The 12,818-nt window shown below is 40.8% G+C and overlaps 1 protein-coding gene across 1 annotated transcript; it reads left to right on the top strand.

Moving 5' to 3' along the window:
* LOC101344521 (olfactory receptor 5K1-like) lies at nt 1-985 on the top strand. The gene has a single exon (XM_004390451.2). The coding sequence runs from the start codon at nt 27-29 to the stop codon at nt 981-983; it is 957 nt and encodes a 318-aa protein (XP_004390508.1). The 5' UTR covers nt 1-26; the 3' UTR covers nt 984-985.
* Nucleotides 986-12,818: the final 11,833 nt, after the last annotated feature.

Raw genomic sequence — 12,818 nt, forward strand, 5'->3', positions numbered from 1 at the left:
TTTCTAGCTTGACAGAGAAAGTAGAGATGAACAAGGACAATCACTCCATGACAAATGAGTTTATCCTCATAGGATTTAAGGATCACCCAGATCTGAAGACCTTTCTGTTTGTGGTATTCTTTGCTATTTATCCGATTACCATGGTGGGAAATCTTGGTTTGGTGGTGTTGACTTTCATGGAGATCCGTCTCCACACACCCATGTATATCTTTCTTGGCTACCTGGCTCTGATGGATTCCTGCTGTTCCTGTGCCATTACCCCCAAGATGTTAGAGAACTTCTTTTCTAAGGACAGAATGATTTCTCTCTATGAATGCATGGCACAATTTTATTTTCTCTGCCTCGCTGAACCTGCAGACTGCTTTCTCCTGGCAGCAGTGGCCTATGATCGCTATGTGGCAATATGTAGTCCACTGCACTACCACACCCTGATGTCGAAACAACACTGCATTCAGATGACCATAGCTGGGAACGTGCATTCCCTTATTCATATAGTACTTCTGTTAAGGCTAACCTTTTGTGGCTCTCATCATATCAATCACTTTTTTTGTGATGTTCTTCCATTGTACAGACTCTCCTGTGTTGACCCATATATCAATGAACTGATGATACCAATCTTTGCAGGGTTTGTTCAAATCTTTACTATTACCGTAGTCCTAATCTCTTATCTTTGCATACTTTTCACAATTTTCAAAATGAAATCCAAAGAGGGAAGGGGCAAAGCTATATCTACTTGTGCATCTCACTTTCTCTCTGTCTCAATATTCTATGGTTCTCTTCTTTTCATGTACATTCGGCCAAGTTCAGTTAAAGAAGGGGATAAAGATATACCAGTTGCTATTTTTTATACTTTAGTAATTCCTTTATTAAACCCTTTTATCTATAGTATAAGAAATAACGAAGTAATAAACATTATGAAAAGAATTATGAAGAAGGGAAAACCTCAAAACATTCTGAAACAAATATCCCCTGTGACAAATTGATTTTAATTAGATAAACTTTTTTCAGAGTCAAGGATACTGGGAAAATGGAAAATGGCCACTTTGTGTATCATGTATTAAATCACTAAACCATGATGATTTTTAAGCCAAATAATATATAAATGGCTAAATAAGTTCCTGAAGGAGGGATTCTACTAAAATGTATTTCCGAATCTAAAGTACTAGGATCTCTTAGGAGTGAATTAAATGACTACTCCTAAGGTTGCAAATTGTGTCAGAGTGGAATTAGCTACAATTTTCAACATATCCAACAAATCCTAGGAATAAAATCCAGTATATAAAGGTAGCCTCCATTTAGCATTGTTGGCAAATTTACGGAATCCCTAAGCGTAGTCTTACAAACTCACGTGCATTTCAAGGTCTTTTATGTTAATGACTTAAGCCAACTGTCTATCAGAAGAAAACTGTGGATTTGAATTCGGTTCTTAACTTTTTTGAGTTGTTCAAGAGTTTATGTTTGAATATGGATTTATACAGAATATGTATTCTCAAATCAAGAACATCTTTATCTTTAGTGCGAGTCATTTTTCCTGTCAAGCTCTCTGAAATAGAGTGTTTGTATAGTGGTAATTTATCAATCTTTAGTTGAAAATATTGCTATTTATATTGAAATTCCTATGGACTTAAGTGTTGTAACATAGTTTGATAGCTGTCCATGATGCATGATAGTGCAATTTCTGAATATATCAATTAATTCAAGGGTTTCCCCCCAAGACAGCATTACTTGTCTTGTTTGTTATTAGGAATATCACTAACCTGCACAAATTCCCATATAGATTATTGGTATATTATGAGCATTAACAGAAAGCTGGAGATGCTCTTCAGCAAAAATGAGGCAGAAGGTAGCGAAATTCCTAAAAAGCTGAACAAAAACAACAACAAAATTTATTGATCATTTAAATGTGCAAATATAAAAGAAAAAATGGTTTAATGAGAACTCACTCTCTGCTAAACACAAAACTCCAACTTTCAGATTTCTTGCCTTCCTATGACTTAGGCATTATTTTTCAGCTTTTCCAGAGTAAAACACTCATGTGTTGAAATATTAAGTAGTTTGCCCAAGTTCATGCAAGCATCTGAATGGAGTTAGGATTTGAATCAATGATGCCTTTTCCCCATACTGTTTACAGCTCCTTTCACAGAAACTTAAGTCACAGTTAATGTCACTATGCTTAAAATCTAATAAGGAAATTGGACATACACATGGGGGTAGGGGAAGCAATGTAGATTATACACAAGGAGTTTTAGGTTGTGTTGTATATATAGGATGTGCTTGGGAATGCAGAAAATGGAGCTTGGTGTAGCCTGGGGTATTTAGTCATTAAGTAGCATAAGAAATAACAGATGTTTAAAGGGTGAAAAAAAATTGATACAGTGGAAAAACTGGAATAAAAGCATGAGCAGAGCCAATGTTTATGGAAATGAGTGTGACAATGGTGGTAGGGAGTGAGGAAGGTAAAGGATGAGTGTAGAAACTGGCAGAGCTATTGGTGAAAGCAATTGGAGAGTGTGGAGAATAAGGATGAAAGTGGATCCATTCACCGAGAATTTTAAATGCCACATTAGGCAATCCGAATTTATCTTAGAGGCATCAAACATTGATGTCTTCCTGGTAGCAGAGTGCAGTTGTCCCTTGGTATCTTCAGGGGATTGGTTCCAGGACCCCCATGGACATAAAAATCTGAGGATCTCAAGTCCCTTACATAAAATGACATAGTATTTGCATAAAACCTACACACATCCTCTCGTATACTTTAAATCATCTCTAGATTACTTATAATACCTAATACAATGTAAATGCTATGTAAATAGTTGTTAACGCTTACACTTAATAATGCTTTCTCTGTCTTTGCAAGCACTTTATCAAGAACCAGAGAGACCATTTTTGTCATTATAGGGATAGCACTTCCACTAACACTTGCACAAATTTTAGCTTCTTTCTGTTTTATTTTACGAATGTTCAACTCTTTCTTAATAACCTCATGGCCCACTGCAGCAAGCGACATGCCATTTTTCAAAAGATCTAAGATTTTTCCAGACACCCTTTAAACTCAGTACTAAAGTTAACTCCTGAAGTTCACTCGTCAGCCAAAGATTAGACAGGCCTATTAGACAAACAATAACATAAGTAGTTCAACCATGTATACGAGACTAAATGGGTACACCAGCCGATAAGTAAAGACGAGAAGGCAAGAAGGGACAGGAAAGCTGAATGAATGGAAATGGGGAATATGAGGTCAAGAAGGGGAGAGTGTTGACATATTGTGGCATTGGCAACCAATGTCACAATATGTGTATTAATTGTTTAATGAGAAAATAATTTGCTCTGTAAACTAAAGCACAATAAAAAATAATAATAATAAGCAAAGTGTTGCCCAAGGGTCCATGCCTGGAGCGGTCGAGCCAATGAAACATACTCTAAGTCAGAAAGAGAGGGAAAGTTTATTTAGGAGGTGACACCAACAGGGAGTCCAGCAGCAATGCAGGCTGTCTTTATGGAGTCCCAAAAGTCAATTTTACATTAGAGCTTATATATCATTGTCATAAGAGGGACATAGTGTCTTTTAGGCATGTAGCCCACAGATGGCATGGCTGTATGAATTATTCATTAAAAGATAATTACAAGAGACTCTTTTTATCAGACCAAAAAGATACATGCCGAATATCTTCTTATCAGGCTAAAGATTTACAGACCAGAAATCTGGGCTCTAATCTTTATGTGAGGGGTTGTAAGTCACAGGTGGCCGGACAGAACAAAACAAAGCTATTAAGAAAAGCATGCGGAAAGGAGAAGACAGGCAAAAAAAAAACTTATAGGTTCATCATGGCATCAGTTATGTCAAGCTTTCAATCACCCATTTTGAAAGGGAGAAAACATGTTACAAAGTATTAGTGTCACATATTCCCCCCTTGAAGCTTTGGTGACCATATACACCTGTCCCAAGTTTCAACCTAGTCCCTTAGATCAGAAAGTTTCCAGCGAAAGGATTGAGCTCTTTACCTGTGACAGGATTGAGCCATCCGTTAGACAGTCTGATTCAGGACAGAGAATGCCATCCCACATATAGGTTAAACTGGAGACAGCAACAGATTAACATGCCTATAGCAACCAATCCATTTTCACTAATGAATAAAGTTTTTAGCCATATAAGATATGGCAGCCAAGAGGTCAGCCAAGAAAAAATCAAATCCTTCATGAATCTTTACTTTTTGTAGCTCATCTTTTACATAATTCACCTTTTGTTCAATGAGTTCAGAGTTATCAGTAAGGTTAAAACAACACATTCCTTTAAACTCTCGACACCCGTGGTTGTGTAATAGAAGCAGATAGTCTAAAGTGGCCCTATTTTCTAAGACAGCCTCTCTGACCTGTCCTAGTTCCTGGCTAATAGCAGCTATGGCCTGTGATGTGGCATCTGCAGATTTTGTAGTGAAGCAACCTAGATGTTCTATTTCATGATAAGCCCCAACCACTAAACCTGGGACACTAACCAAGACTGTAGCAAGGGAGATATATTCAGCTGCACTTAACAAGCGTAGATTATCATCACAAGGTACATGTAGGACAAGTTCTCTCGTGACTCTATTTTGGAGGAATCTCTTTCGAGGCAAGTTCATAGCCAAACGCCCCACTGAACAGGGCCCATTGGTAGCATTAGCAGGGATATAAGAATAAACAGTAGTTCCGCAGAGTGGGAATCAACCTGAAGGGAGCTTAACATTAGTTGCATATGTCACTCTGTTAATGAAACCAGAATTCATACAGTCATTTCTTCCTAAATCAACACAGCTTGCTTGACATTTTGAGAACATCACACAATTAGAGGCATCAGTTACCAAGGAAACCTGAAGAATATACATCTCTCTGTTTTTGAATCTTATAACAGGCCCTAAAATATAAATATAAGAATATTGTAACTCTTTCTATTGTGTGTTTAAAAATGGTGAAATTTCTCAGTGCCTCTAGAGAAGTACAAACCCCAGTGAGGAAGGACTTTATGGCAGAGTTGGCATGCAACCCCTTGTCCAGACAGAAATCAGTAATGTTTAACATTTCTGTAGCAATATAGATCCAAAAATTTTCATCTTTTAACAAGAGGTCAGGGGGAGGGTTTATTTCAGGGATAAGGATTCCCTGGGCAGAAGTCTCTCTGGTGCCTAATAGTAATCCCATCCAAGTTAGTATCAAAAACATTTTTACTTTTTAACCTTAGAAAGTCTTAACTTCAGGCCGTCGATGGGTTGGGCTTTCCACTCCTTCTTGTCACTGCAGGCTGGGCAGGGCTTGACGTGGGAATGATGGAGCCAAGGTTTAATTCCTGCAAGCTTCACAGCTGTTCGAGTGCTGAGTAGTAAGGTGAAGGGTTCAGTCCTCCTAGTCTGTAACAAGAGGTCCTCCCACATTCAAAGAAGCACCTGGTCGCCAGGCTGGAAAGAGTGTGCGGTTGTCTCAACAAGAAACTTCTTCTGCCCGATCCACACTGCCTGATGCAACTGGGAAAGAATTTTGATTAGAGACAGCAAACATTTAGACATCATTACATTAAGGGGCTGAGTGGAGGATTGCAGGGAGAGTTGGTTGAGACACTATGGTTTCCCATAAAGTATTTCAAAAGGTCTGATTTTAAATTTTCCCAGGGGTGGAATATGGCCGCAGGGTAGGGCCAGTGGCAGAACATCTATCCAGGGTAGCCTGGTCTCTTGACATACTGTACTAAGATGACATTTTATGGACTGATTCATTCTTTCAATATTTCCACGAGATTGGGGTCTCTATGCTGTGTAAAGTTTCCACTTTATTCCTAAAGCAGCCAAAACCTGTACCACTGCGGATACAAAATGGGTGCCATTGTCACTATAGAGACCTCTTGGAAGCCCAAAGTGGGGGATGATCTCTTTCAGAGGGGCCTTGTCTACTTCTCTAGCCATCTCTGTCTGGCACAGAAAAGCTTCTACCTATACTGAAAAAGAATCTACAAATACCAGTAAATATTTCAACCACTGTTTAATTTGAACACTTGACAAAAGTCAATTTGCCATGTTTCACCTGGACATGGTCCTACTCCTTGAGGGCCAGAAATCTTGGACCCATAAGTCTTTGGATTATTGATAGCACAAAGTAAGCAAGTGTCAACCACATGGTGAATGGCTGTAATGAGCTTTTCTCCCAAGACATGTTTTGTTACCCTATCAAACATGGTTTCTTTCCCAAAATGTGAAGCCTGATGTAAATGAAAAATCAGATTAAAATCCTGATCAGCAGGGATGAAAATCTTACCATCGGGGTATGTTTCCAGCCCTGACTGTCTTGGGTGGCACCCCAGTCTTGGGCTCTCAATAGATCTTCTTGAGTATATGGGGGAGGTTTGTCTGACGTGGAGATGGTTGGAAGGAGAGTGCAAATAGGCCAAACACTAGCAGCCACTCATTTAGCTTAGCAACCACCCAGAGGCAGGCTGGCCAACCTTTTGAGACAGTGTCCAGGTTTTTAGAGAAATAGGCGACAGGGCATCTCCATGGTCCCAATAACTGTGTTAATACACCAGTGGCTACTCCTCTTCTTTCATCTACCCGTAATTTAAAGGGTTGTTGATAATCAGACAGCCCAAGGGCTGGGGCTTACATCAACTGTGATTTTAAGTCACTGAAGGCTCTTTGACACTCAGGACTCCATTTGAAAGGATCTCTCTCTCTACTCCCTGAATAACCTGATAGAGAGATTGTGCCGAGACCTCAAAATCAAGGATCCAGATGTGACAGAAACCCACTATTCCTAGTAATCCTCTGAGTTGTTTACATGTCTTAGGAGGGGCTAGGTGGCAGATGGTTTCTATCCTTTTAGGTAGTAAATGCCTTTGCCCTTGGGAGATGAAGAAACCTAGGTCGTTTACCTCTGTGAGGTTAGCTTGTAACTTTCCTAGGGACACTTGGTATCCAGCTTCAGCCAAGAAATTTAAGGCAGTCACAGTATTTGTAACAGTCTTCTTCAGACTCGCTTCCTATCAGGAGGTCGTCCACATATTGCAGGACCACTCCTTGGTTGAGGGGAGGTAACTGCTCTAGATCTTGGGCCAGCACGTTCCAAAAATAGTGGGGGAGTTCTTAAACCCTTGAGGTAGCACAGTCCTACAGAGTGGTTTATTTCCTTTGTCCCCTTCTCATTCAAAAGCAAAGAGCAACTAGCTCTCAGTGGCCAGCAGGATACAAAAGAAAGCATCTTTTAAATCCAAAACAGTAAAATGAGTACAGGAAGGTGGGAGGGCCAATAGCAGGGTATATGGGTTCAAGACTACCGGGTGTACGGTCTTAAAAACTTTGTTAACAGCCTACAAATCCTGAACAAAACTGTACTCACCAGTAGACACCTTCTTCACCGGCAGAACAGGAGTGTTGAGTCGGGATCAGCCCTCTTGCAACACGCCCCACTCCGGGAATCGAGTGATTAGTCCCTGTAGTTCCAGATCAGCCTCAACTCTCAGTGGATACTGCTTTATCTGAGGAGGCATGACATTGGGTAACAGCTCGACTACCACAGGAATGATATTCCAAGCTCATCCTGGTGGACCACTGGACCAAACCCATGGGGCTATGGCATCAACCAGTCTTTGAACCATGAGTGAGACAGAAGTCAGTGATAGCACCAGTTGGGTAAGGGCTAAGAGAGCTGCTTGCACTTTCCAGGTGTTTGCTGGCAGTACTGTCAGAGAGATTTCAGCATGCACTTTACTTAGGAAATCCCATTACAAAAGGGGCCCGGGAATTCAGGCATGTATAGAAACTGGTGGGATAGCTTAGTTTCTCCTATTTCACAGTTCATTGGCTGCAAAAAAAAAAAGGTCTAGTCACCTCTTTTCCAGTCACCTTGACAACTTGAGTACTGCTGGTCAAGGCAGTCCCTTTAGGCTTCTGGGTGAGTACCTAGAAGGCTGCTCCAGTATCAATCAAAAGGTCTACTGGCTGTTCTCCTGCCATAACTTTTACCAGGGGTTGGTAGGAGGTAAGTTAAAAAGTTGTCTCCCCTGGTCTCTGGCATTCAGAGTCCTCCTCCTGCTCTTTCATAACTCCTTGAAAAAGCTTCTCCCTATTTCCAATCTTGTCTGGCCCTTTTCCATTCTTTCTTTTGGGACACTCATTCTTCCAATGTCCCTCCTCTTTGCAAAATGCACATTGGTTTTTCTTTAGTCGGGGCCCGTCCTTACCGTTCTTCCAGACAATCCTAGAGCAGCAGCCAGTAGATTGTCCTGTTTCTTCGTGTCCTGGTCTTTTTCTCAGCCTCTTCTACCTGATCTCTGTTGGTAAAGAACTTAAATGCAATTTCAACTAATGGAGTTAAAGACAGGATCCCTAGTCCTCCTTTTACCTTCTGCAATTTTCTTCGAATGTCAGGAGCACTCTGCCCAATGAAAGTCATACTGATCATTTCAGGATCAATGTTTGTATACTTACAAAATCCTGTCATGAGCTGTTCCAGAAAGGCTGATGGGTTTTCTTCTGACCCCTGAATGATCTCCTTGATCTTACTAAAGTTTATCTGTCTAGGTGCCCCATGCTTTAGCCCATACAGGAGGAACCCTCAGTAAGCTATGAGACTTCATCCATCTTCTACTGTATTTGGGTCCCACCTTGGCTCCTTAGCCAGTACCACTTCATCTGCTGGTACTCCAGCTACAGCCCCTTCCTCATGGTATCTTTCTTCTGCCTTTTCTTTTGTTTTGCTAAGACCATCCGTCTTTCTTCTGCTGTGAGGAGTGTATCTAATAAAGTTTGACAATCTGCCCATGTAGGATGGCCGGTAGCGAAAATGTGAGTAAAATGTTCAGTCATGGCATGTGGGTCTGACTGATACTCTGGAAGGTTTTACTTCCAATTGCACAAATTGGAAGCCAGGAACAGACTTTGGATGCACATCATCTGAGGTGGCCCTTCTGCAGCAGGGACCAGCACCTCCCAGAGTGGGTAAAGCCCTCCCGGGGGGACTGCGCTGAATTGTACCCCACTCCTAGTATGGGGTGGCGAGACCACATCTGTCCCACCTTTTCCGCCCCCCTTTAATGTCTCCCCATCCTTATCTTCCGATACCACCAGGAAGGGGTCACGAATAGGTGTCAAGGGGGTTTTTTGAGGTGAGGGAATGAGAAGAACATCCACCGGTTCTTCATCTCTTACCCCATCATCACCATTTGCGTGCACAAGAGGGGCTAAAACAGAAGCTTTATCCTTTTTTCTTATGTCATAATGTCATAAAACATTCTACATATAGTTTTTCATCCCATTTGTTAGTTCGAGTACAAAACAAGTCAAATTGTGGAATAGTATCAAAGTCTCTAGAAATATTTAAAGGCCACTTGACCCCATTGGAGAGCTGGTATTGAGGCCACACTTGATCACATAAACTTTAAAGATATCTCTTAGTTAGAGGATCCACGTCCCCCCCACCCCCAATTGGTCCAGTTAGAAAGAATAAGACCTAATGGATTCTCAACAGTAATCTTACTTCCCTCAGTACCCATTTGCAATGGGGAACCTCACCGGTCTCTCGTCCAACCTCATGGGACCTTGTCACCCATTCTTGGAGGGAGTCTATGAGAACCGACGCCACCTGCAGCTTTTACAGAGGATTTACCACCCAAAGCCCAAACACCTAAAGTAACACGGCTGAACTTTCTCCGTCCGGAGCTTGCTGCCGGGGAGTTCTCTCCCATTGCCAGACAGCCAGGCCACCACAGATTGAGAGACCTCTACAACTTGAGGAGGGGGACACCGTCTCTCTTCCTGAATCCTTTCCGAGGGCTTGGTCCTTAGGGAGACGGAACCAAGGCCAGAGTAATTCAAGCCCCACGATGGGCACCAAAATTTGTTGCCTGATTAGGGTCCGTGCCCTGGAGCAGATGAGTCAATGAAATGTACTCTAAGTCAGAAAAAGTAAGTTTATTTAGGAGGTGACACCAATAGGGAGTCTGGTAGCAATGCAGGCTGTCTTTATGGAGTCCCAAAAGACAATTTTACATCACAGCTTATATATCGTTGTCATAAGGGGAACATAGTGTCTTTTAGGCATGAAGCCCACAGATGGCTTGGCCGGATGAGTTAGTCATTAAAAGATAATTACAAGAGACTCTTTATCAGACTAAAAAGATACATGCCAGATATCTCCTTATCAGGCTAAAGGTTTACAGACTGGACATTTGGGCTCTAATCCTTATGTGGAGGGTCATAAGTCACAGCTGGCTGGACAGAACAAAACAAAGCCATTAACAAAAGTATGCTGAAAGGAGAAGACAGGCAGAAAAACTTACAGGTTCATCATGGCTTCAGTTATGTCAAGCTCTCAATTGCCCATTTTGAAAGGGAGAAAATGTTGCGAAGTATTAGGGTCACAAGAGGAAAAAAAAAGAAATTTTATAGGAAAATTCAAGAATACTTGGTTACTGGATAAAATTAAGCCAAACAAGTTACTCTTGGGGTCCTTTGCTGGGTGGGATTTTCTACTTGATTTCTCCCGTTGGGAGCCAGTGGTACCATATGCCAGCTTCTCACTAAGCCTGCTGATTCTGGGACTTCTGAGAAGGCACTTTTATGTCCGGAGTCTTGTTTCCCCCTAAACTGTTACTTCCCTTTCTAAGCAGCCTTGGCCTATTAGCAAAGCAATTAACACCTGGGAAGAAGTTCACCTCCACAGCAGCATTCTATTACAGTTTATTTCTCTCTTCCCACCTGTTTGCCAATATGGATCTGTAAGCAGCCGCTAGTGGTGTAGTGGTTAAGAGCTCAGCTGCTGTCTTAGTCATCTAGTGTTGCTATAACAGAAATAACCACAAGTGGATGGTTTTAACGACGAGGTTTATTTCCTCACATTTAAAGTAGGCTAAACGTCCAAATTCAGGGTGTCAGCTCCAGAGGAAGGCTTTCTCTCTCTCTCAGCCTTCTCATCAGTGTTCCCCCGGAGTAGGAGCTTCTCAGCACAGGGACCCCAGTCCAAAGGAAGCGCTCTGCTCCCGGTGCTGCTTTCTTGATGGTATGAGGTTCCCCTGTCTCTCTGCTTGCTTCTCTCTTTTATCTCAAGAGATTGTCTCTCACTATCCAGTCCTGTAGATCCAGTCCTGCCTTACTAACACAACTGCCACCCATCCTCCCTCATTAACATCATAGAGGCAGGATTTACAACATACAGGAAAATCACACAGTACCAGGAATCATGGCCCAGCCAAACTGATTTTTTGGGGGACATAATTCAAACCATGACAGCTGCTAACGAAAATGTCAGCAGTTCAAATCTTTGAAACCCTATGGGGCAGGTTCTGCTCTGTCCTGTAAAGTTGCTAGGAGTCAGAATCAACTTGTTGGCAATGGGTTTTGTTTTTTGTTTGTTTGTTTTTTTGGAAGCAGCCTCTTAAATGTTCTTTGGTCTTTTCTAAATTGTTATTTTCTATCCTTAGGAACCAAGCAAAGCATTGAACACTTACTAATAAATTAAGGTGGAAAGTAGACTAATCCACTTTAGAAAGATTTTTCTTCAGGAAGTTTTTTACAGTTAAACTTTCATCTCCCATTTGCCCAAAAATTAATTTAACAAGACTATCTGATTCTATGAGCAGGCTGGTCAATTCATATTTTAATGTAAAACAAAGTTAGTATTTATGATCATTAATCTGATTTTTCACTAAAGAACCTATTCATCTGATAAATGTTTTTTCCTGTAACTCTCTCACTTACCTTGTAAATCTTGCCAATCCAGTTTTTTCTTGTTTGAAAATGATTTAAGAATTCTGCCCTGTCTTTAAACCCTAAACCGAAAATATCTCCTGAAGTCTTCTTAAAACCAAATAGTTTATCTTAACTAGTAAAAATGTCTGCCTTGAGTATTGTTCTCATTTAAGAATATGATTTAAGAATATGATATCATTTGCTGATGTGGCACAACTTAAAATGACAAGAAACAGCTGCAAACATCCATTAATAATCAGAATGTGGAATGTATGAAGTTTGAACTTAGGAAAATTGGAAATCATCAAAAATGAAATGGAACGCATAAACATCAATATCCTAGGCATCTGTGAGCTGAAATGAACTGGTCTTGGCTATTCTGAATCAGACAAACATATGGTTTACTATGCTGGGAATGACAACTTGAAGAGGAATGGCGTTGCATTCATCATCAAAAAGAACATTTCAAGATCTATCCTGAAGTACAATGCTGTCAGTGATAGGATAATATCCATATGTCTACAAGGAAGACCAGTTAATATGACTATTACTCAAATTTATGCACCAAAAACAAAGGCCAAAGATGAAGAAATTGAAGATTTTTACCAACTTCTTCAGTCTGAAATTGATCAAACATACAATCAGGATGCATTGATAATTACTCGTGATTGGAATGTGAAAGTTGGAAACAAAGAAAGATCGGTAGTTGGAAAATATGGCCTTGATGATAGAAATGATTCTGGAGATCGCATGATAGAATTTTGCAAGACCAATGACTTCTTCATTGCCAGTGCCCTTTTCCACCAACATAAAAGGCGATTATACACATGGACCTCGCCATATAGAATACACAAGAATCAAATCGACTACATCTGTGGAAAAAGACAATAGAAAAGCTCAATATCATCAGTCAGAACAAGGCCAGGGGCTGACTGTGGAACAGACCATCAATTGCTCATATGCATGTTCAAGTTAAAACTGAAGAAAATTAGAACAAGTCCATGAGAGCATATCCCACCTGGATTTAGAGACCATCTCAAAAATAGATTTGACGCGTTGAACACTAATGACCGAAGACCAGATGAGTTGTGGAATGACATCAAGGACATCATA

The sequence above is a fragment of the Trichechus manatus genome, unplaced genomic scaffold (genome assembly GCF_000243295.1).
Source record: "Trichechus manatus latirostris isolate Lorelei unplaced genomic scaffold, TriManLat1.0 scaffold00299, whole genome shotgun sequence".
In the NCBI taxonomy this organism is placed as follows: Eukaryota; Metazoa; Chordata; class Mammalia; order Sirenia; family Trichechidae; genus Trichechus; species Trichechus manatus.

Coding starts and splice junctions, on each gene's coding strand:
- LOC101344521 (XM_004390451.2), top strand. CDS start 27: ATGAACAAGGACAATCACTCCATGACAAATGAGTTTATCCTCATAGGA.